Genomic DNA, 24,325 nt, shown 5'->3' with positions numbered 1-24,325 from the left:
ACACACACACAGACATACACACAGACACACACACACAGACACAGACACAGACACACACACACACACACAGACATACACACAGACACACACACACAGACATACACACAGACAGAGACGCTGCTCGACCCGCTGAGCTCCTCCAGCAGATCGCGCGTTGCTCCCGGCGGCCGCCTCCTCTCCTCTCACCCCCACCTTACGCCTCTATTTAATTTTGGGAGGAGGGGGATGTGGTGGTTTCAACCTCCACCCCCCCCCCCCCCGCCACCCCCCAGCACGACCCCATTCTGTCCAACCGTGACACACCAGCCCCGAAGGTGCAGCCCACAGCCCGCGATGGGTTAACGCGAACTTCCTCCGGGGTGTTGGAGATCCGGCGCTTCCGAAGTGTGCTGCTCTCTGGAAGATGTGTTAGCCGCGGAGAGCGGGGAGGGAGCTCCAACCCGCACACAACAGGAGGCATGCACTAGCTGCATGAGGGGCGGAGGGAGCAGAGAACCAGTCACAGGGAGATACAGGCAACAGGGAGGGGGGGTGAGAGGTGCAGGGGCAGCCCCCCGGGGGTTGCAGGGCTCGGCGGGGGAGGGAAGCAGCCGCGATCCCCGGGGCCGGAGGGAGCTGCAGCCGGCGCTGGGGTGAGGATGAGGAAGACCGCGGCATCCAGCAAGCGGGTGAGTTCGCAAGCGGCGGTGGCCCGGGCTTGCGAGAGACAGCGGCGATGTCCCGAGGCCCGGGGCCGGCCGGCCGGCGGATGGGAGTCTCGGGCTCTTTGGGTGGGGGGTGTCTGGCCAAGTCTGGGACGGGATCCAAGGGGTGGGGGGGGGGGGGGGTTGGTCTGAGTAGCGTCCGGGATGGGGTGCATTGAGGTTCCTGGGATCTGGAACCCCTTCCCGGGGACTGGAAGTTGGGTTCTGGGCCTCTTGAGGTCCCATCCATGGATATGTTGGTCAGGGGGTCTCCTGGGTCCCAGGGGTACAGGGGTCCCGTTTTCGGAGAAGGGTGGAGAGTGTGGGCTCCAGGTTTTGGGAGTCTAGAGATGGGAATCCGGGTTGGGGAGGGTGGTGGTGGGTGGGGGGGGGGGGGGGTGCGGTCACGGTTTTGGAACTGTCCAGGGTCCTGGGATTGGATGCTTGGATAGGTTCATCCATTGACTGGAGATATCCAGGGGGTCCGGTTGGATGGGGGAGGGGGGTGTTGGCTTTCTGGAATTATGGAGGGGGGGGTGTGGTGTCCGGCCAGAGATCCATGGATCCAGTGTTCCCCGGGGGAGGGATGTCTGACGTCTGGGTCCAGGGTCTGGGGGTTGGGGAGGGTCCCATGTGGTCTGACCGTCTGGACTTGGGGTCACATGGGTCTGGTTCCCGGGACACCTCGGGGTCCACCGGTCCGGGTCAAGAGTCCAGTGATTGGGGGCGGGGGAAGGGTCTGGGTTTGGGGGGGTCTTGTGTCCCAGGATCCCACTTCACCGCATCTCAGTCTTCCCTCAAACAGACCCGGAGTCCACACACAAAAAAAAAGATGGGAATTTAATTTCTGAGGGATCGGATGGGGAAAAACCATCAGGGAAACGCTGGGAAGTCCACCTGCTCCTTGCCCTGATGTCCTGAAAGTGGAGCCACAGGGAGACAGGGCGGTGAAGAAGGCGTCCGACACGCCGGCCTTCATCGGTCAGGGCACTGAGGGCAGGAGCTGGGATGTTATGCTGCAGTTGGACAAGACGTTGGTGAGGCCGCACTTGGAGTACGGTGTGAAGTTTTGGTCGCCCTGCTGTAGGAAAGATGCCATTAAGCTGGAAAGAGCGCCGGGGGAGATTTACAAGGACGTTGCTGGGACTCGAGGGACTGAGTTCCGGAGAGAGGTTGAGCAGGTTGGGACATGTTTAAATGGAGTGTAGGAGAATGAGGGGTGATCCCATAGAGGTGTAGAAAATCATGAGGGGTGAATTCCCAGGGTTGGGGAACCAAGAACTAGAGGGCACAGGTTTAAGGTGAGAGGGGAGAGATTTAATGGGAACCTGAGGGGCAACTTTTTCACCTAGAGGTTGGTCCGTCTGTGGAACGAGCTGCCAGAGGAAGTGGTTGAGACAGGAACATACACACACACACATACACACACACAACGCTGGAGGAACTCAGCAGGTCAGGCAGCATCTATGGAGGGAGATAAACCGTCGACATTTCGGGCCGAGACCCTTCATCAGGACGGGAAAGAGAGAGGGCAGAAGCCGGAATAAGAAAGTCAGGGGAAGGGGAGGAACACACGCAGGCAGGGGATGGGTGAGTCCAGGAGAGCGGGAGGGCAGGTAGGAGTTGGGGGGGTGGGGGGGTGAGAAGCCGGGAGGTGATGGGTAGAAGGGACAAAGGGCTGAAAGGAAGGAATCCTGTAGGAGAGGACAGTGGACCGTGGAGTAAAGGGGACGAGGTACAACAACAACACTTAAAAGACACTTGGACAGGTCCATGGACGGGAAAGGTTCAGAGGGATACGGGCCAAACACGGGCAATGTGGGACTGGCTTGGATGGGAATCTTGGTCGGCACGGACCAGTTGGGCAGAAGGGCCTGTCTCCGTGCTGTGTGGCTCCGTGACCTCAACGTCTGCTTTCTCAGGGAACACAAGAGGCGAACCCACCCCCTGCGCAGCTGGAGAAATGCGGCTGGATCCGGAAGTACTGCGGAAGAGGGATATTTCGGGAGATCTGGAAGAGCCGGTACCTGACACTGAAGGTGGATCAGATGTACATCTCGGAGAAGGAGGTGCGGTCCGGAATCTGGGGGTCCTGAGGCCAAGGGGAGGTGGCCAGGATTAGTCCAGGGCTTCGGTGCCCTCGGGCGGGGTGGGGATCTGCCCCAGGATGGGTGGGGGGGGGGGTTTTCTGGGCTCTGGCACCTCAGCAGCTGGAGCCTCGGACGAGGACGGGGTACCGGGGCGTTGCGAGGGGTGGGTGTTGCGAGGGGAGGGTGTTACGAGGGTGTTGGGGGGGGGGGGTCTGTCGCTCAGCAGTCGTTACCACAGGAACCAGAAGCAGGTCATGTGACAGTTCCCCCCTTCCCCTCACCCACCCCCCTCCCACTCACCCCTCCTCCCCCACTCCACTGACCCCCTTCCCCCCTCTCCTCAGTCCCCCCTCACACCCCCCACTCCCCTGCTCCACTCGATCAACCCCTCCCCCACTCCCCACCCACCAGCCCTCCCCCCAACTCTCCTGTCCCCCCTCCCCCTCACTCACCCCCACACCCCCCTCTCCCCCCCACTCCCCCTCCCTCTCCCTCAAGCCCAGCACTCACCCCCCGCTCCCCTCAGAGCCCCCCTTCCCCCCACTCACCCCCCTCCCCAACCCCTCACCCCCGCCGCTCCCCTCGCCCCCTCCCCCGCTCGCCTCACACCCGCTCTCCCTCCGTCACGTTCTCCCTCCGTCCCTCTCTCCCCTCCTTCCCAACCCTCCCCCTCCAACCTTCCTTCATTCTCCCCTCCTCTCCCTCCTCCCTCTATCCCTCCCTCCTCCCTCCCCTCCCCCTCTCTCTATCCCCTCTCTCTCCCCCTCCGTCCCTCTCCACCCCTCATTTCCCCTCATCCCTCCCTCCCTCCGTCCCTCCCTCTCTGTCCCTCCCCACCCCTGTCCCTCCCTCCCCAGCCCCACCCTGCACACCAGGCTGTGGCCGCCCTGAGATCCCTGCCCCCAGCCTGTCCTACCCCTTCCCAGGGCAATTCTCAACCCTCCCCCCCCCCCCCACTGCCAGGACGGGCGAGGAAGCAAATCAGGTCGGGCAGAGACTGTCGGCTCCGGCTGGTACACGTGTGCACATAGACACACACACACACATATGTACACACACACATGCATACATGTATACACACATGTGTATGCACACACACACACGAGCACACATGGACACATACATGCACACACACATGTATGTTTACACACATGCATAAACACACGCGTGTGCACCTGCACATAAGCAAATGTACGTGTGTGCACACACGTGTATGCAGATAAATCACATGTGCGTGTGAGCATACTTGTGCATGCGATCACATGCACAAGTAAATACATGCAGACAGTCATATGCACACAAACACGTGTGTGTACACACACCAGCATGCACACACATGTGCACACATGTACTTATGCAAACACACAGAGCATGCATACGCACACATACTGTACTACTGTACATGCTTACACACACCTGCAAAGTATGATGAACACTCACTGACACACACACACACACACACACACACACACATTCACCCCCACAGTGTGCACCGACACACTGGCTGTAGTGAGCAGCAGTGGTCCGACCGAGCTGGATGTGACTCAGTGTTTATTTTTGAAAGGCAGCCTGTACTGTTTGTTCTCACTGAGGTTTCCGCGCGAGACGGGACAGGGGTCACGAGGAAGTGAGCAGGGCTCAACCCACAGACTGCGCCTCCAACAGCAGCTGGCTGGCTAAATATAACAGGGGGAGAGACGGGAGCAACAAACGGCCTCCCCCCGAGGACACCCCCACCTCTGCCCCGACACCCCCACCCCCACCAGGGCACTCTCTCCAACCCCACGCTCGATGCCCCCACCAAGCGGAAGGTGATGCCCTCAAGGTTTGACCACTGCAGCTGGTGCCCACACAGGGGGCCTGAGTCAGGACCGTGCCGTTCCTCTCAGGTTTAACCCCTGCACTCCTCCCCGTCTCCGTGACCCCCTCCGGCCCCCGCACCCTCCCTGTCTCTGTCACCCCCTCCAGCCCCCACACCCCTCCCCGTCTCCGTGACCCCCTCCGGCCCCCACACCCCTCCCCATCTCCGTGACCCCCTCCGGCCCCCGCACCCTCCCCGTCTCTGTCACCCCCTCCGGCCCCCACACCCCTCCCCGTCTCCGTGACCCCCTCCGGCCCCCACACCCCTCCCCGTCTCCGTGACCCCCTCCGGCCCCCACACCCCTCCCCGTCTCCGTGACCCCCTCCGGCCCCCACACCCCTCCCCGTCTCCGTGACTCCCTCCGGCCCCCGCACCCTCCCTGTCTCTGTCACCCCCTCCAGCCCCCACACCCCTCCCCGTCTCCGTGACCCCCTCCGGCCCCCACACCCCTCCCCATCTCCGTGACCCCCTCTGGCCCCCGCACCCTCCCCGTCTCTGTCACCCACTCCGGCCCCCACACCCCTCCCCGTCTCCGTGACCCCCTCTGGCCCCCACACCCCTCCCTATCTCTGTTCTCAATCCATTATTGAGTAATCTGGCTGTATGCGATGCCCCATATAGTCGAATATCCCACCTGAGAATTGTGGGGCAAAGGGGGAGTGGGTAATTTCCGGCTGACAGTGACTGCTCCGGCCCCAGAGCAAGGACGAGAAGTCGGCGCTGGAGAGGTTCGACCTGACCGACTACGACAAGTGCGAAGAGCTTCGCAAGTCAAAGAGCCGCAGCAAGAAGAACCACAGCAAGTTCACGCTGGTGCGCAGCCGGCAGCCGGGCAACACGGTGAGTCCGCCCGCACCCCCGGGGTGGGGAGGGGGACTGTCACCGCTCACCTGGACCCCCGGGGTTGGGGGAGGATCCGTCACCGCTGACCCGGACAGCCGGGGGTGGGGGTGGGACCGTCACCGCTGACCCGGACCGGGACTGTCGGTGCCAGAGGGAGCGCAGTGGAGGGGGTGGGAGATGGCGAGGGAGCGCAGTGGAGGGGGGGGGCTGCAGAGGGAGGACCACTGGAGGAGGAGACGAGGTAGCACCGCGGGAGAGGCGGTGATGAGGGAGCGCAGGGGCTGCGAGGGAGCGCCACGCGTCGGGAAGGTGCGGTCTGCCTGCAGCTTTGACGGTTCCTGCAATGACTCTCTGACACCCACCATCTCTCCATCCCACACCCCCACCCACACCTCCACCCTCTCGGTCTCACCACAGGCGCCCAACCTCATTTTCTTGGCGCTCAGTCCCGAGGAGAAAGAGTCCTGGATTAACGCCCTCAGTACTGCCCTCAGCAGGGCCAAGAATCGCATCCTGGATGAGGTAAGAGCTTCACCCTGTGTCTGACCCCGGGAGTGTGTGATGGGACAGTGTGGGGGGAGCTTCACCCTGTGTCTGACCCCGGGAGTGTGTGGCAGGACGGTGTAGAGGGAGCTTCACTCCGTGTCTAACCCCCTGTGTCACCAATGTAACACTACTCCTCAGGAAAGTAGGGAGACATAAAACAAGTATAGCCTAGTTAGCCTAGTATCTGCCATTGGAAAATGCTGGAATTGATTTCTAATGAGGTAATAGCACGACATTTAGAAAATCCTAAAATAATCGAGCAGAATGAACGTATTTTATGGTGTTTGGCAAATCTGCTTTGTCCTTCTGAGGATCAATACGGGGAGGGTAGTAGATGTGATATATGTAGATTTGCAGAAGGCATTTGATGAGGTGCCACATGGGTGCCAGGTGTTGGAGTTAATATATTGGTGTGGAGATCATGGGAAATGGGTCATTTCTTGGATTGGTAATCAATATCTAGTGGGGTTCCACAGGGAGCAGTGGTGGGGCCTCAACTATTTACTGGAATTATGCTTAAAAGCTTGCCCCACCTTCAACACCATTATCCAGTCTACTGTTCCACATATCCCTGGAAACCTTTGCAATTGGGATATATATCCACTGGCCTCCTGGATATATTTAACAAGCCTGCCTTTCCCGGTCTCATTTCTGAATGGCATGCAGATCGTATCCTGCATCTGGAGGATCCTTGTTTCTGGGGTCTCGTGGCCTCGAGGAAAATCCTCCTCGTTTCAGGGTAGAAGTGTCAAATACTAGAGGACATGCATTTCAGGTGAGAGGGGGAAATGTGCGGCGCAGGGAATGGCGGGGTGTGGATCACCTGCAGGCAGAAGGGCTTTAGTTTAATTCGGCATTGTGCTCAGCACAGATATTGTGGGCCGAAGGGCCTGTTCCTGTGCTGTACACTTGCTATGTATCCAGTCTGGCCAGCCCAATGAGAGCAGAGTAGATTCCCGTGAAACCTCTCATTCCTTCAGCGAGCTCAGAACCAAACCAGCCCCAGCTCTCCTCATCGCCCTGTTTCGCCGTCCCAGGGTGAGTCCGAGTTCCCTCCACAGAAGTAAAAGCAAGTTATTATTCCGCCTGAGTGAGGTTACAATATGTCGCAGTGCAGAGGGATCTGGGGCAAGACACAAGGCAGCAATCTGCTGGAGGAACTCAGCAGGTCGAGCAGCCTCTGTGGGGGAGGAGAGGAACTGTTGACGTTTCGGGTCGAAACCCTGCATCAGGATCTAGAGTCACACAACCCTTCAGCCCAACTGGTCCCTGCCGACCAAGATTCCCATCTAAGCCAGTATCCTTCTAAACCTTACCCGTCCCTGTACCTGTCCAAGTGCCTTTTAAATGTTGTTAGTGTACCTGCCTCACCCACTCCCTCTGGCAGCTCGTTCCATATACGGACCACCCTCTGGGTGAAAAAGTTGCCCCTCAGGTTCCTATTAAATCTCTCCCCCTCTCGCCCTAAACCTATGCCCTCTAGTTCTTGATTCCCCAACCCTGGGAAACAGACTGTGTGCATTCACCCTATCTATGCCCCTCGTGATTTTATACACCTCTATAAGATCAAACCTCATTCTCCTACGTTCCAACCTGCTCAACCTCTCTCCATATCTCAGTCCCTCGAGTCCCAGCGACATCCTCGTAAATCCCCTCCGCACTCTTTCCAGCTTAATGGCAGCTTTCCTACAGCAGGGCAACAAAAAGTGAACCCAAGTGTGGCCTCAACATCGTACAACTGCAACACAACTTCGCAACTCCTGTGCTCAGTGCCCTGACTGATGAAGGCCAATGTGCCAAACGCCTTCCTCACCGCCCTGTCTACCTGCGACACCACTTTACCTGTACTCCTGAGTCCCTCTGTTCTACAGCACTCCCCGGGGCCTTACCGCTCACTGTGGAAATCCGACCCTCGTTTGTCTTCCCAAAATGCAACACCTCGCGCTTATCCGGATTAAACTCCGTCGGGAAGGATAGCGGGACGTTGGTCTTCATCGCAGGAGGTAAAAGTAGGGAGGTTTTGATGCAACTTTACGGGGCAGTGGTGAGTCCGCACCTGGAGCGCTGTGGACGGGTGTGGCCCCCGTGTTACACTGTTGGCGGTAGGGGGAGGGCTTACTGGGTCAATCCCTGGAACGGAGGGGCTGATGTACGAAGAACGGTTGAGCGAGTCAGGCAAAGGGTGATCATTACGGTTGAGAAGAAGGAGACACGGTCTTACTGGAACATCAGATTCTGAGCTGGATCGGCAGGGTGGGTGTGGGGACGAGGTCTCCACCCCCAGGTCCCGGGGGGGGGGGGGGGGTGGGGTGGAATCTAGAAGTCAGGGTCATAGTTTCTGAACAAGGAGTCGCCCATTTCACACTGGATGTGGAGGAAACCTCTGCCCCTGGGAGAGATGGCAATGGGGACAGGGAAGATCTTCGAGATGGAGTGTGGCAGACATTCGAATTACAAGGGAGTTGGGGGTGGTGGGGTGGGGTGGAGTGGGGTGGGGATGGAGCTGAGATTGGACAGGCTATGATCATATTGAATGACAGGACAGGTTTGATGGGCCGAGTGGTTGGTAGAAGTGAATGAGTGAGCTCTGAGGTAGTAGAGGGAGCTTCACTCTGTGTCTGACCCCAGGAGTGTGTGATGGGACGGTGTGGAGGGAGCTTCACTCTGTGTCTGACCCCGGGAGTGTGTGATGGGACGGTGTGGAGGGAGCTTCACTCTGTGTCTGACCCCGGGAGTGTGTGATGGGACGGTGTAGAGGGAGCTTCACTCTGTCTGACCCCGGGAGTGTGTGATGGGACGGTGTAGAGGGAACTTCACCCTGTGTCTGACCCCGGGAGTGTGTGATGGGACGGTGTGGAGGGAGCTTCACCCTGTGTCTGACCCCGGGAGTGTGTGATGGGACGGTGTAGAGGGAGCTTTGCTCTGTGTCTGACCCCCAGAGTGTGTGACGGGACGATGCAGAGGGAGCTTCACTCTGTGTGTGTGTGTGAATAATGGGCCTTTTTCTCCTACCCCCAGTAACTGTTTGCTTTAACCACCATAAAACTGAGAGGAAGGCAACGCTTGCCGTTCCCGGAAGGTGAATTACATGCACTGGGGCTTGCACAATAACCTGTCTGCTCTCAGCGATAAGATTGCAAAACATGCTCCCTCACAGATGCACTCAGAGAGAGACCCACACACACATTTCAGAGAGAGAGAGATAGACACACACACCTCAGACAGAGAGAGAGAAAGACACCTGAGAGAGAGACACACACACCTCAGAGAGAAAGACAGACAGAGAGAGAGAGAGAGAGAGAGAGACGCACACATATACATCAGAGAGAGAGAGAGAGAGAGAGGGAGAGAGAGAGAGACCTGAGAGAGACACACACACATACTCTAGAGAGAAGGGAGAGAGAGAGAGACGTCAGTGAGGGAGAGAGAGAGATGCGCGCGCGCGCACACACACACACACACACACACACACACACACACACACACACACACGAGTCTCAGATAGACACACACAGTTCGCGAGACACTACACACAGACGAACACACCACATGGCTCCAGTCCTGACCCTCTGTGTCTCTCTGCGTTAACAGGTCACTGTGGGTGAGGAGAGTTTCCTAGCTCACCCGACCCGGGACAGAGTGAAGATCCAGCACTCCCGCCGCCCCCCCACCCGTGGGCACCTGACGGCCGTGGTGAGTGGGTGCCCCCACCTCACAGTCACAAGGGGTTGGGGTGGGGGTCGCGGCCTTGGGGGAAATCACACCCATGGGATCTTGCTGTGCTCTCTCCCCCACCACACCACACCCCTCCCACACACCCCCAACCCCCGCCACACCCCACCCCACCACCCACCCCGTGCAACCAGGCTGCCCTCAAGTTTGGACCTCAAGCCAACCCAGGGTGGGGCCCATGGGTGGGCTCCCAGGAGGGGTGTCATGGGGGCATGGGACCCGGGGGAGGAACGATTGGCAGGCCTACCCAGATCACGTGACCCCGACCGCACCTCACCATTGGCCGCAGGACCAGGATCAAAGCTGCCAGGGTTCCTGTGGTTCTAAAGACCCGCCCACTCCCCGCGAGGCGCTCCCTCGCACCTGAATCCCCCCCACACACACCATCCCTCATCCCCACCCTCTCTCCCCGTCTGATGATCCCTCGGACACCTCCCCCATGTCCCCTTAGCCCCGCCCCCTTGGCGCTCCCTCGGACCCGCTCCTCCCCTCCCCGGCGCTCCCTCCGCCCTCCCTCCACCCTGGCGCTCCCTCCACCTTTCCCCAAACCCTCGCGGCGCTCCCTCAGCCCGCTGGCGGCGCTCCCCCCGTGCTGGGAAGTACGACCGGGACCGGGAGCCGGAGTCCCGGCCACTGACCGAGCCTCTCCACTGCCCGCAGGCCTCCACCTCCACGTCGGACGGGATGCTGACCCTCGACCTGATCCAGGAGGAGGACGGCGAGCAGCCGCGGCCAGAGAGCGACCCCGAGGCGGCGCCGGGCCCCGGGGGCCCCGGGCGGCAGCGGCAATCGGCCGCCTCCTTGGACCAGGACACCCCCCCGGAGCCCTGGAGCCCGGGCTTCGGCCAGCGGGGCAAGTGCGTGTCGGAGGAGACGCTGCTGGGGCCCGGAGCCAGCGGCCGGGGCAGCTCGGAGGGCGAGCGGCTCGCCCGGGTCCGGGACCTCGTCGCCCTCAAGCTGCAGAGGACTCAGCTGCTGCTGCTGGAGTCGCAGCCCCGCAGGCAAGGCCCCGGCCCCGGCTCCGGCTCCGGCCTGGGCCCTGAGCCCGACGCCCGCCTCCAGGCCCAGGGCCTGCTGGCCGAGGCCCTGTCCAACTGGAGCCAGGCCCAGCAGGTGCTGGAGGAGATCCAGGAACTGAGGCAGCTGTGCGGGGAGCCCGAGCCCGGCACCGCCGGCCGCAGGGGACTGATGTGAGGGCCCGGGAGCGGCCCCTCCAGCCCCACCTCCTGTCCTGGGGGGGCGGTCCCATCGGCGTTAGGGGCGGGGCCTCTCATTGCAGAGGGCGGGGCCTTCATGTGGGGGGCATGGTCTGTTGCAGTGAGGGGCGGGGTCCATCTGTAGAGGGGGTGGGGCCTGAACTGGGGGCGTGGCTCATCTGTGCAGGGACTGCGTCCTTCATATCGAGGGCGGGGTCTGTCGCGGTGAGGGGCGGGGCCTGTGTCGGGGTGGGTGGCCGGGGGCTTCCTATTGAGGGCGGTCCTGGTCTGGAGGGGCAGTACCTGTGGCTGGGGGGGCGTGGCCTATAGCTATGGGGGCGGGCCCTTCTAGCTGTATAGGGTGTGGTCTACCTGTGCTGGAGGAGGGCCCATCATATTGAGGGCGGGGTCTGTCGCGGTGAGGGGCGTGGCTTATGTGCAAGGGCCGGTCCTGGCTGTGTGGGGGGCGTGGCCTGTGACAGGGGCGTGGCCTATCTCTGCAGGGGGCTGTCCCAGTTGTATAGGGGTGTGGTCTATTGCTGAGGGGCGTGGCCATCACATTAAGGGTGGTCCTAGCTGTTTAGGGTGGGGTCTATGCCGTGATAGGCGGGGCCTATCTGTGTAGAAGGCGGGTCCATCATATTGAGGGTGTTCCTGGTGTATAGGGGCGGGGCCTGTGGCTGTGGGGCGGGGCCTATCTATGCAGGGGTGGGGCATTCATATTGAGGGCGGTCCTGTCTGCATAGCAGTGGGTGTATGGTGCAATTGGGGTATCAACGATGGCCGGGTCGCACAGCAATGTCCGCACGGGGCTGTGTGGGTTCACAGGGCAGGGGAAGAGGGGAAGCTGACTGAATTTAGGGAATTTTCTTCCTTCATTTTCTTCCTTGTATTCCTTTTGCAAAACCCGCCTCGAACCGTTAGAACAGCTGCCATTAATTTGCCCCAAACCTCCATCAAGTCCCCTCTCTGCCTCCTTTGCCCCAAGTGGATCAACCTCGGCTTCTCCTTGGAGCTGGAACCATTGCCGTTAATCTCTGTGGACCATCTCTCAGGTGAGGGTGTGAAGGCCCATCACCTTCACGCCCTCTCTAACGTTCGCCAGTGGTGACCGAGCCAGAGTTCTGGGCGGGTAATCTCCCTCCGCCTCAGTTTATAGTTTACAGACTTCTCCCAGCCTGCACTTGACCCCTCCTCACATACATCCCATTCCCTGGACCCTGCACACCCTCATCTCCTGCACCTCTGGACACGGGACAATGTGTTATCCTCCCTAACAACCCCACCCCAGCCTTCCCTCTACTCCAAGCCCTACACAGTTGCAGGGATCGGTGGCAGACTCAGTAAACGCGCACCTTGGGTCTGTTGGCCTCTCTCTCCACCTCCCTCCCCTCTCCAACAAGCCTCCAGACCCCCTGCCTCATCGTGGGGGAGGGCAGAAGACTCCGTGGGAGGTTGCAGGGGAGTGGGTTGCCTTTATCTGAGGGGGGCAGCAGACTTGAAACACTCCCCGCTGTGAACATGTGCATCGGTAATCCCTTCCCCCACGGAGGATGGAAACCCGGGTATTAAGACAAGAGTCCCACCCAAAAGCAAAGTAGCCCTGACCCATCCCATACACAAAACCCCACCTTGTTGCCCCCTCACCCACTCCTCCTCTCCCACCACCACCCCCCCCCCCCCACAACGTTTCCTCACTGCTGTTCCCTCCTGCTTTCTGTTAGACCCACCCACACTCGGGGTTAGTGGGTCCGGGTCAATAATTTGTAAGGCAGGGGGTGGTGTCCTCTGAAAATGTGTAGGGGAGAGGATTCTGAGTGGGGGCTGCTCAGGGGGAAGACCCCTGCCTTCCAATGTTTAAAAGCTGCTCAGTGTTAGTGAGGTGCTATCTAACCTTCTAGCTGGATCTGGCTGTACTGGAACCCCAGCCAGGCAGGGAGTCAGTTCCAAGGGCACCCTGGCACCTTCGCAGGGAAAATGTACAGAAAAACAGCACTGGACAAGGTACCAGAGAGCAGGCAGAGGGCACTCTCTGGCTATCTAAATCCCAGTGTTATGAGATAATGAATCAACCTTCGGCGCAGATATTTTTGGTTTGAAGTTGTGATTTTAATACGAGTAAATTAAAACTGAGTTTAAAAGAACGGTTTCTATCCCGCCTCGGTTTTATGGATGGGATTCACTTTAATTTATTAATTGGTGTTCCTCTGTTGGGCTGTGAGGGGGTAGTTACACCCACCCACCTGTAGGGGGAGGGAGCTGTGGCGCTCCCACTGGCAGGAGGGTGTAATTACAGCGTGACACGTTTACATAGAAATTCACCATTATAAATGGAGCAAAGTCAAAGGCGAGATTACATTGGTTTATTATTGTCACGTGTACCGAGGTGCGGTGAAAACTTTCACCAGACAGGTAATTTCGTTACGACGCTGCGTTAAGGATAAACAATGACAGGATGCAGAATAAAGTGTTTCAGTTACAGAGAAAGTGCAGTGCAGGTGGACAATAAGGTGCAAGGCCGTAATATGATCATCTGCACAAGTCCGTGTGTGCACAGGTGCAGTGAAAAACTTACTTGCAGCAGCATCACGGGCACAGAGCATCAGATCAGCAGCTTTCACAAGAAAGACATAAACTAACACAATTTTTAAAAAATTGGAACAAAAATTTTGCAATTAGTGCAAATTGGTCCCAGTGTTGCTAAACTGTAGTGATTAGGGTTGTGTCCATTGGTTCAAGAACCGAATGGTTGAAGGGAAGTCGCTGTTCCTCAACCTGGTGGTGTGGGGACTTCAGGCTTCTGTACCTTCAGCCCAGTGGTAGATGGCATGGCCCGGATGGTGGGGATCTCTGGATGTTGCCTCCTTGAGGCAGCGCCTCCTGTAGATATTCCCAATGGTGGGGAGGGATGTGCCCGTGATGTATCGGGCAGAGTCCACGACTCTCTGCAGCTTCTTGCGTTCCTGTGCATTCGAATTGCCGTCCCAGACTGTGATACCACCAGTCAGGACACTTCCAACAGTAACATCTGCAGAAGTTTGCTAGAGTGTTTGGTGACCAGCCAGACCTCCTTAACCTCCTAAGAAAGCAAAGCCACTGGCGCACCTTCCTTGTGATTGCATCTGTGTGCTGGGCCCAGAACAGGTCGTCCGATACGTTAACACCCAGGAATTTAAAGCTGCTGACCCTCTCCACTGCTGATCCCCCCAATGTAGACTGGCTCATAGATTTTTGTCCCAGTATTGCTAAAAGAAAAGTTGAGCTAATTTGTCATCTGCATAAGTCTGTGTATGCACAGGTGCAGTGAAAAACTTACTTGCAGCAGCATCACAGGCATGGAGCATCAGAGACACTACATTCACAAGAAAAAGCATAAATTAACCATATAAATTACACAAAATAATACAAGAAAGAACAGAAATAGAACCAAAGGTCAACTGTACACAGAAAAGGGAACCCGAGTGAAATTAATTCTCATTTTCTGGATTCACCCAATAACCATTGTATGTTTAACTCGACCTGCAGCTGTGGACAGGGGGATCAACAACATCTATGAGGATAATTTAGCTCTGCAACTCAAGCTTCAGGGACACTGACACAGCTCTGATTTAAGGCATCACTGTGGTTCTCAGTAAATCAAAAAAAACTATTTATTGCTGCAGCTGTATAGGACCCTGGTCAGACCCCACTTGGAGTACTGTGCTCAGTTCTGGTCGCCTCACTACAGGAAGGATGTGGAAGCCATAGAAAGGGTGCAGAGGAGATTTACAAGGATGCTGCCTGGATTGGGGAGCATGCCTTATGAAAACAGGTTGAGGGAACTCAGCCTTTTCTCCTTGGTGCGACGGAGGATGAGGGGGGACCTGATAGAGGTGTATAAGATGATGAGGGGCATTGATCGTGTGGATAGTCAGGGGCTTTTCCCCAGGGCTGAAATGGTGGCCACGAGGACACAGGTTTAAGGTGCTGGGGAGTAGGTACAGAGGAGATGTCAGGGGTAAGTTTTTTTACTCAGAGAGTGGTGAGTGTGTGGAATGGGCTGCCGGCAACGGTGGTGGAGGCGGATACAATAAGGTCTTGTAAGAGACTGTTGGATAGGTACATGGAGCTGAGAAAACTAGAGGGCTATGGGTAAGCCTAGTAATTTCTAAAGTAGGGACATGTTTGGCACAGGTTTGTGGGCTGAAGGGCCTGAATTGTGCTGTAGGTTCTAAACTGCAGAAATAAACCGCAGTCTGAAATAAAAACCGAAAATGCTGGAAATACTCAGCAGGTCAGGCAGCATCTGTGGGAAGAGAAACAGGGTGACATTTCAGGTTGAAGACCCTCGGTCAGAATGGTGAAAGGAGGTAAAACGTTAGAATCAGGCTGCAGTAGGCACAGTAGTGTAGCGGTTAGCGTAACGCTATCATGGCGCCGGCGACCTGGATTCAATTCCGGCCACTGTCTGTAAGGAGCTTGTACGTTCTCCCCGTGTCTGCGTGGGTTTCCTCCGGGTGCTCCGGTTTCCTCCCACATTCCAAAGACGTACGGGTTAGGAAGTTGCGGGTGTGCTATGTTGGCGCTAGAAGCGTGGCGACACTTGCAGGCTGCCCCCAGAACACTCTGCGCAAAAGATGCATTTCACTGTGTGTTTCGGTGTACATGTGACTAATAAAGAGATCTTATCTTAGCCAGGAAGGTATGGATAACACAAAGATTACAACAGTTGGACAGTTGCCCAAGGAATAGCAGTTGCAATTTAATAAATTGTATTTTGGTAAGTTAAAGCAGGGCAGGATTTACACAGGGCCCTGGAGGGTGCTGTGGAACAGAGAGCCCTAGGGGTATGAGTTAATCGTTCCCTGAAAGTGGTGACACAAGTGGACAGATTGGTGAAGAGGGCATCTGTCACATTCACCTTCATCGGCCAGGGCACCGTACAAGATCTGGGATCACGTCACATCTGTACAAGACTCAGTGAGACCACGCTTGGAGCATTGTGAGCAGTTCCACCCACCCAGCTCTAGGAAGGGTGTCGTTCACTCGGAAACAGCGCAGAAGAGATTCACCAGCATGTTACCGGGGACCGGAGGGCTCGGGTTATATGGAGAGGCTCGACAGGCCGGGACTGTTTTCCCTGGAGCGAAGGAGGCTGAGGGGTGACCTTATAGAGGTTTATAAAATCATGGGGGGGGGGGGGGGTAGATAAAGTGGAGAGTCAGTCTTTTCCCCAGGGTAGGGGAGTCTAAAACTAGAGGGCTTGGATTTAAGGCGAGAGGGGAAAGGCGTAAAGGGGACCTGAGGGGCATTGTTTTTTTTGGATATGTGGAATTAGCTGCCGGAGGCTACAACTGCAACATTTAAAAGATACACTTGGACAGGAAGGGATAGGGGCCAAACGCGGGCAAATGGGACTAGCTCAGGTAGTCACCCAGGTCGGCATGGACCAGTTGGGCCGAATGGCCTGTTTCCGTGCAGTCTGACAAAGGGCGTATGTCTGACAGAGTGAGGCGAGGTTATGTGATTGATGGGTCCAAGGGAGTGGTTGTGGGAAGCTGTACAAAGGAATGTCAAAGTTGTGAAAGGCAAATCCTGAGCCAGTATCACAGGTGGTTGAACCTGTAAAGGTCAGTGTTTGAAGGGGTGTTGTCCCTCAGGCTGATCCCCGACCTCATTATTACTGTACACTGTGAGATCAGGAGCAAATCCAGATCACAGAACCCAGGTGGACTCTCCAGAACCCCTCCCGCGGCGCTCCCTCCTCGCTGCCCCTCCCGCGGCGCCGCGCTCCCTCAGTACTGCCCACCAACATAACTATCCCGCTGTATTGCCCCTACAACAGTGCGGCGCTCCCTCCTCGCCGTTCCTCCCGCGGCGCTCCCTCATTACTGCCCACCAAAAATATAGCGGTCCCTCTGTATTGTCCCTACAACATGCGGCGCTCCCTCACCACCCCCGCGGCGCTCCCTCAGTCCTACCCACCAACATAACTATCCCTCTGTATTGTCCCTACAACAGGCGGCGCTCCCTCACCACCCTCCCGCGGCGCTCCCTCAACCTATCAGCTCCTCACTCGAGAGGGACCCAGAGGCACAGAAAGATCCCACGGTGCAGAGGGAGCTTCCCGCTTCTTTCCCTGGGCTCGGGGAGCAAGGGGTTAACCGAGCCTGACCGCGGGCAGCGCTCGCCGCTCCTTATATGGCGTGAAACTCACCGATGCACCTGATTGGAGCAGAGCCGGCCAATCAGGGCAGGGTGGGCGGGGTCTGCAGGCCGGGTGGGCGGAATGAATGAAACCCCCGCCACAGCTGGGCCACAGCTGGGGACCCAAATGCCCCGGGGTCCCACCAGCAGGGACCCCGGGGTCCCCCACCCCCCACAGCGTGGCGCTCCCTCCTCACCGCCTCACAGCGCGGCGCTCCCTCCTCACCGCCTCACAGCGCGGCGCTCCCTCCTCACCGCCTCACAGCGCGGCGCTCCCTCCTACAGCGCGGCGCTCCCTCCTCACCGCCTCACAGCGCGGCGCTCCCTCCTCACCGCCTCACAGCGCGGCGCTCCCTCCTACAGCGCGGCGCTCCCTCCTCACCGCCTCACAGCGCGGCGCTCCCTCCTACAGCGCGGCGCTCCCTCCTCACCGCCTCACAGCGCGGCGCTCCCTCCTACAGCGCGGCGCTCCCTCCTAGCCGCCTCACAGCGCGGCGCTCCCTCCTCACCGCCTCACAGCGCGGCGCTCCCTCCTCCAGCGCGGTGCTCCCTCCTCACCGCCTCACAGCGCGGCGCTCCCTCCTACAGCGCAGCGCTCCCTCCTCACCGCCTCACAGCGCGGCGCTCCCTCCTACAGCGCGGCGCTCCCTCCTACAGCGCAGCGCTCCCTCCTCACCGCCTCACAGCGCGGCGCTCCCTCCTACAGCGCGGCGCTCCCATCCTCACCGCCTCACAGCGCGGCGCTCCCTCCTACAGCGCGGCGCTCCCTCCTACAGCGCAGCGCTCCCTCCTACAGCGTGGCGCTCCCTCCTCACCGCCTCACAGCGCGGCGCTCCCTCCTACAGCGCGGCGCTCCCTCCTCACCGCCTCAGCGCGGCGCTCCCTCCTCACCGCCTCACAGGCGCGGCGCTCCCTCCTACAGCGCGGCGCTCCCTCCTCACCGCCTCACAGCGCGGCGCTCCCTCCTCACCGCCTCACAGCGCGGCGCTCCCTCCTACAGCGCGGCGCTCCCTCCTACAGCGCAGCGCTCCCTCCTCACCGCCTCACAGCGCGGCGCTCCCTCCTACAGCGCGGCGCTCCCTCCTCACCCGCCTCACAGCGCGGCGCTCCCTCCTACAGCGCAGCGCTCCCTCCTCCTCACCGCCTCACAGCGCGGCGCTCCCTCCTCACCGCCTCACAGCGCGGCGCTCCCTCCTACAGCGTGGCGCTCCCTCCTCACCGCCTCACAGCGCGGCGCTCCCTCCTACAGCGCGGCACTCCCTCCTCACCGCCTCACAGCGCGGCGCTCCCCTCCTCACCGCCTCAACAGCGCGGCGCTCCCTCCTACAGCGCGGCGCTCCCTCCTCACCCGCCTCACAGCGCGGCGCTCCCTCCTCAACCGCCTCACAGCGCGGCGCTCCCTCCTACAGCGCGGCGCTCCCTCCTCACCGCCTCACAGCGCGGCGCTCCCTCCTACAGCGCGGCGCTCCCTCCTCACCCGCCTCACAGCGCGGCGCTCCCTCCTCACCACCTCACAACGCGGCGCTCCCTCCTCACCGCCTCACAGCGCGGCGCTCCCTCCTCACCGCCTCACAGTGCGGCGCTCCCTCCTACAGCGTGGCGCTCCCTCCTCACCGCCTCACAGCGCGGCGCTCCCTCCTCACCGCCTCACAGTGCGGCGCTCCCTCTTACAGCGTGGCGCTCCCTCCTCACCACCTCACAGTGCGGCACTCCCTCCTCACCGCCTCACAGCGCGGCGCTCCCTCCTCACCGCCTCACAGTGCGGCGCTCCCTCCTACAGCGCGGCGCTCCCTCCTCACCACCTCACAGTGCGGCGCTCCCTCCTCACCGCCTCACAGCGCGGCGCTCCCTCCTCACCGCCTCACAGTGCGGCGCTCCCTCCTACAGCGCGGCGCTCCCTCCTCACGGCCTCACAGCGCGGCGCTCCCTCCTACAGCGCGATGATCCCTCCTCACCGCCTCACAGCGCGGCGCTCCCTCCTACAGCACGGCGCTCCCTCCTCACCGCCTCACAGCGCGGCGCTCCCTCCTACAGCGCGGCGCTCCCTCCTACAGCGCAATGCTCCCTCCTCATTGCCTTACAGCACGGCGCTCCCTCCTCACTGCCTCACAGTGCGGCGCTCCCTCCTACAGTGCGGCGCTCCCTCCTCACCGCCCCACCCATCGTCCGGCGCTATGCAGCACCAACCCTTCCACACTGCAGCGACCCCTCCAACAAGTCCCTCCCTCAGTGCGGCGCTCCCTCCTCACACCCCACCGTGCGGTGGTCCGTCCGGCCTCCCCCTCCCACACCCCAGGACTCCCCCGGCACTTCCCCTCCCACAGTGCGGCGCTCCCTCCACTGTGAGGGTTCTTTGGGATAGGATTCTGTGCGGGGCGGGTCATGTCTTAGAAACTTGATTGATGGGGGTTGGGTAATGGATGGACTTCAGTAAAGCTTCTGCCCAGATCCCTCAGGTGGGCTGATCCCTCACATGGGATCCACTTGCCAGGTTGGATTCAGAATTGGCTTGGTCACAGAAGACGGTGGGGGACGGTGGTTCTCAGTGCTGGGACCTCTGTTTGAAGTAACATACATGACTTGGGAGAAAATGTAGATCGGTTGGTTGGTAAGTTTGTGGATGACACAAAGCTGTTGGCAGGTGAATGGTCAAAGGACACAGCGGGATGTAGATCTGGGCAGAGAAACGGCAGATGGAGTTTAATCCGGGCGAGTGTGAGGTGGTGCATGTTGGCGGGTCAAATGTCAGGGGACAGTGTACAGTAAGTGGCAGGACCCTGAGCAGCAGCAATGCCCAGGGGGTCCAAGTCCACAGCTCCCTGAAAGTAGCAGCACAGGTAGACAGAGCGGTAAAGAAGGCGTGAGACACGGTTGGCTTCTTCAGTTGAGTACAAGAGTCAGGAAGTCACGTTGCAGCTGTATAAAACTCTGGTTAGGTCACACTGGAAGGATGCAGAGGCTTTGGAGAGGGTGCAGAGGAGATTCACCAGGACGCTGCCTGGATTAGAGGGCATGAGCTATAGGGAGAGGTTGGACAAACTTGGGCTGTTTTCTCTGGAGAGGAGGAGGCTGAGGGGAGACCTGATAGAGGTTTATAAAATTGTCAGAGGCACAGATATGGTGGACAGTCAAAATCTTTATTCCCCAGGGTAGAGATGTCAAGTTCTAGAGGCCGTGAGAGGGGGAAAGTTTAAAGGTGTGCAGGGCAAGTTTTGTTTTACACAGGGAGCGGTGGGTGCCTGGAACAGGTGGTCTCACCAACGACTTGTACAGCTGTAACGTGACGTCCCGACTCCTGCACTCGGTACCCCGACTGATGAAGGCCAGCGTGCCGAACGTCTTCTTCCCCACCATGTCCACCTGTGTCACAGCTTTTGGAGAACTATGTACCTGTGCCCCAAGGTCCCTCTGTTCTCCAACGGTGTCCAGGGCCCTGCCAGTTACTGTGCAAGGCCTGCCCCGGTTTAACGTCCCAAGCTGCAACCCTTTGCAGTTGTCTCAGTTAAATTCCGTTTCCCATCCCTTGGCCCACACTCCCAGTCGATCAAGATCCCGCTGTAACATTAAATGACCTTCTTCACCGTCCAACACCCCACCAATGTTGGGGTCATCTGCAAACTTACTAACCATGCCTTGTATGTTCTCATCCAAATCATCACTGTAAGAGACAATCAGAGGACCCAGCACCGAGCCCCGTGGCACACCACTGGTCACAGGTCTCCAGTCTGAGAAACAAGCCCCCACTCCCACCCTCTGCCCCCTTCCACCAGGCCAATTATATATCCAATTGGCTTGCTGACCCTGGATCCCAGCTGATCTAACCTTCTGGACTGCTCTGCTGTGCAGGACCTTGTCAAAGGCCTTGCTAAAGTCTATGTAAACGACATCTACTGCCCTCTTGGACACTTCGTCAAAAAAACTCGATCAAATTCGTGAGACATGATACCCCGCACACAAAGCTATGCTGACTGTTCCTCATCGGTCCTTGCCTTTCCAAATGCAGGGAGATCCAGTCTCTCAGAATCCCCTGTAGTAGCTTCCCCACCACTGACGTAGATGCACCGGCCTGTAGTTCCCTGGCTTGGCCTTAAATAAAGACACAACTTTAGCCACCCTCCAGTCTTCCGATACCTCACCCGGGGCTGGACTCAAAGCTCACTGCAGAAGGCTGGTGCTGAGGGAGCGCCACACCGCGGGAGGGGCGGTGAGGAGGGAGTGCCGTGCCGCAGGAGGGGCAGCGAGGAGGGAGCGCTGCGCTGTGTGAGGAGGCTGCTTAAAGTGAGCTCCCTGTGAGATCTGTGTGTGGACAATCTGCCAATATCCTGCCTAATCTTTACCTCTCCGCCCCCCCCCCCCAATCATTTGCCTTTAAATGCCCTCTGTCCCTGAGCCCTAATTTACTCGCCCTCCCCCCTCCTGCCCTGGACATCCTGTGACCACTGGGTGGCAACAGACACCACAATCTGAAGGGATAAAACAGCAAAGTCATTTTAAAGTGAGCCATCACTTTCCACAGCACCTTTGACTCCAAAATCTGCTCTGTTGCTTGCCAAGGGCCACGCCCTTGCACACAGAGAGTTCAAACTCAGTGCCGTGGATGAGCACGTCTACTTTGAGTCGGCCTTTTTGTGCCTCATCCAGAAACAGATGAGTGAAAGATGTTCTTATGATTCATTTCAGATATGGGTGTCACCAACGTTTATCATTGCCGCCCGCTGAACAGCTGCAGTCCCTGTGCAGAAGGCACCCCCAACTGCGCTGCTGGGGAGGGAGTTCCAGGATTTACAGCCAGTGCTGATGGAAATGCCGGTGATATATTTCCAACTTTGGAGTGTGGGTGACTCAGGGAGGGCAGTGTTCCCTTGCCTCTGGCTGGCCCCGTCCTTCCTGGCATCAGCGGCGGTGGTCGGGGTGGTAAATAATTGTGCATCTTTAGACGTGTCTGCAAATGTTCGTGACTGTTTACATGGGGAAATCAAGGAAGACCGACTCCAGGGAGCCACCTAATGGCCAGAATTTATAACTGGGTGTGACTGTTTACATAGAGTAAAACAGTACGTCGAACATAGAACAGCACAGCATAAAATAAGATAAGGTATCTTTATTAGTCACATGTACATCAAAACACACGGTGAAATGCATCTTTTGCGTCGAGTGTTCTGGGGGCAGCCCGCAAGTGCCGCCACGCTTCTGGCACCAACATAGCACGCCTGCAACTTCCTAACCCGTACGTCTTTGGAATGTGGGAGGAAACCGGAGCACCCGGAGGAAACCCACGCAGACACGGGGGGAGAACGTACAAACTCCTTACAGACAGCAGCTGGAATTGAACCCGGGTCGCTGGCGCTGTAATGGTGTTATGCTAACTGCTACACTACCAAAACAGGCCCTTTGGCCCACAATGTCTGTGCTGACCACAGTGCCATCCAAACTAATCCCATCTGCCTGTAAACGGTCTGTATCCCTCCATTCTGTCCATTCAATGTGTCTGTCCAAATCTCTGCCTCCACCCCCACCCCTGGCAGCCTGTTCCAGGCACCCACCGCTCTCTGTGTTAAAAAAAACCTGCCCCGCACATCTCCTTTAAACTGTCCCCTTCTCACCTTAAAGCTGTGTCCTCTAGTATTCAACATTTCCACCCTGCGAAAAAGCCTGTCGACTCTATCTCTGCCTCTCATAACTTTATAAACCTCTATCAGGTCTCCCCCTCAGCCTCCGTCGCTCCAGAGAAAACAACCAAAGTTCATCCGACCTCTCCTTACAGGTCACGCTCTCTAATCCAGGCAGCGTCCTGGTGAAGCTCTTCTGCACCCTCTCCAAAGCCTTCACATCCTTCCTGTAATGTGGGGGGGGGGGGGGGGTGCGACCAGAACTGCACACAGTACTCCAAGTGCAGCCAAACCGAAGCTTGGAGCGTGACTACATAACCTGTACACTCAACACCCTGACCGACGAAAGCAAGCGTCCAGTATGCCTTCTTTCCCACCCGATCTACTTGTGTGGCCACTTTTCAGGGAGCGATGGACTTGGACCCCACGATCCCTCTGTAGGACTGCACTGTTAGATGTCCTGCCCTTACATTTGACCTCCCAAAGTGCAACACCTCTCACTTGTCCAGATTAATCTGACATTTCTCTGCCCATGTTTCCAGCTGACCGACATCCTGCTAAACCCTTCCTCACCGTCCACAACCCCAACACTTGATTCGTCATGAGAGACACGGTGGTTTAAATCAAAGACGGGAACTGGTGAGGTGAGAGTTCAAATCGTATCAAGGCAGCTGTGAAACTTCAACTCACTGGATGGTCCGGACTGTCCAGGCAGAGGTTGGTGTGTGGTGTCCACCACAGCTGCAAGTTCTCTGACGGCCGAGCAGTGTCTGTGGGAAGAGAAGCGGCTTCAGGTTTGGTGTCAGTGACCCCTTCCTCACACCTGGGGTGAGAGAAGTCACAGTGTGCAGGGGGGGGCTGGGGCTGGGGGGGGGAGTGCGGAGTTGTATCTCCCTCCCCCTCTCCCTCCCCCCTCCTCCCTCTCCCAACCCCCTCCCTCCCTCTCTCCCCCTCCCCATCCCCCCCTCCCTCCCTCCCCTCCCCCCTCCCTCCCTCCCCTCCCCCCTCTCCCTCCTCCCTCCCTCCTCTCCCCCCACTCTCCCCCCCTCCCCCTCCCTCCTCCCTCCCCCTCCCTCCCCTCCCTCCTCTCCCCCTCCCCCTCCCTCCTCTCCCCCCACTCTCCCCCCCTCCCCCCTCTCCCTCCGCCCTCCCCCCTCCCCCTCCCCCTCTCCACCCCCCCTCCCCCCTCCCCCTCTCCACCCCCCTCCCTCCCCCCTCCCTCCCCCCCTCCCCCCTCCCTCCCCCTCCCTCCCCCTCCCTCCCCCTCCCCCTCCCTCCCCCTCCCCCTCCCTCCCCCTCCCCCTCCCTCCCCCTCCCTCCCTCCCCTCCCTCTCCCTCCCTCTCCCTCCTCCTCTCCCTCCCTCTCCCTCCCTCTCCTCCCTCCCTCTCCCTCCCTCTCCCTCCCTCCCTCTCCCTCCCTCTCCCTCCCTCTCCCTCCCTCCCTCTCCCTCCCTCTCCCTCTCCCTCCCTCTCCCTCCCTCTCCCTCCTCTCCCTCGCCCTCCCTCTCCCTCCCTCTCTCTCCCTCTCTCCCTCCCTCCCTCTCCCTCTCTCCCTCCCTCCCTCTCCCTCTCTCCCTCC

The 24,325-nt window shown here is 58.8% G+C and overlaps 1 protein-coding gene across 1 annotated transcript; it reads left to right on the top strand.

The window, feature by feature from the left end:
- The first annotated feature begins 365 nt into the window (after window positions 1–365).
- On the top strand, window positions 366–11,053 carry LOC127587359 (pleckstrin homology domain-containing family O member 1-like). The gene is made up of 6 exons (XM_052045628.1): window positions 366–668; window positions 2,606–2,752; window positions 5,334–5,474; window positions 5,895–5,999; window positions 9,615–9,716; window positions 10,416–11,053. Exons 1-6 carry the CDS (start codon window positions 639–641, stop codon window positions 10,947–10,949), a joined length of 1,059 nt encoding a protein of 352 aa, XP_051901588.1. The 5' UTR covers window positions 366–638; the 3' UTR covers window positions 10,950–11,053.
- Window positions 11,054–24,325: the final 13,272 nt, after the last annotated feature.

Source organism: Pristis pectinata, chromosome 40 (assembly GCF_009764475.1).
Source record: "Pristis pectinata isolate sPriPec2 chromosome 40, sPriPec2.1.pri, whole genome shotgun sequence".
In the NCBI taxonomy this organism is placed as follows: Eukaryota; Metazoa; Chordata; class Chondrichthyes; order Rhinopristiformes; family Pristidae; genus Pristis; species Pristis pectinata.
Note: the sequence above shows the minus strand (reverse complement) of the source record. Positions and strands in the feature narration are given on the sequence as shown.

What these genes read in the sequence shown, in the direction of transcription:
- LOC127587359 (XM_052045628.1), top strand. Translation starts at nt 639, where the DNA reads ATGAGGAAGACCGCGGCATCCAGCAAGCGG. An exon ending in TGTACATCTCGGAGAAGGAG is followed by an intron (nt 2,753 to 5,333) that starts GTGCGGTCCGGA and finishes CTCCGGCCCCAG; the next exon opens with AGCAAGGACGAGAAGTCGGC. An exon ending in AGAATCGCATCCTGGATGAG is followed by an intron (nt 6,000 to 9,614) that starts GTAAGAGCTTCA and finishes CTGCGTTAACAG; the next exon opens with GTCACTGTGGGTGAGGAGAG.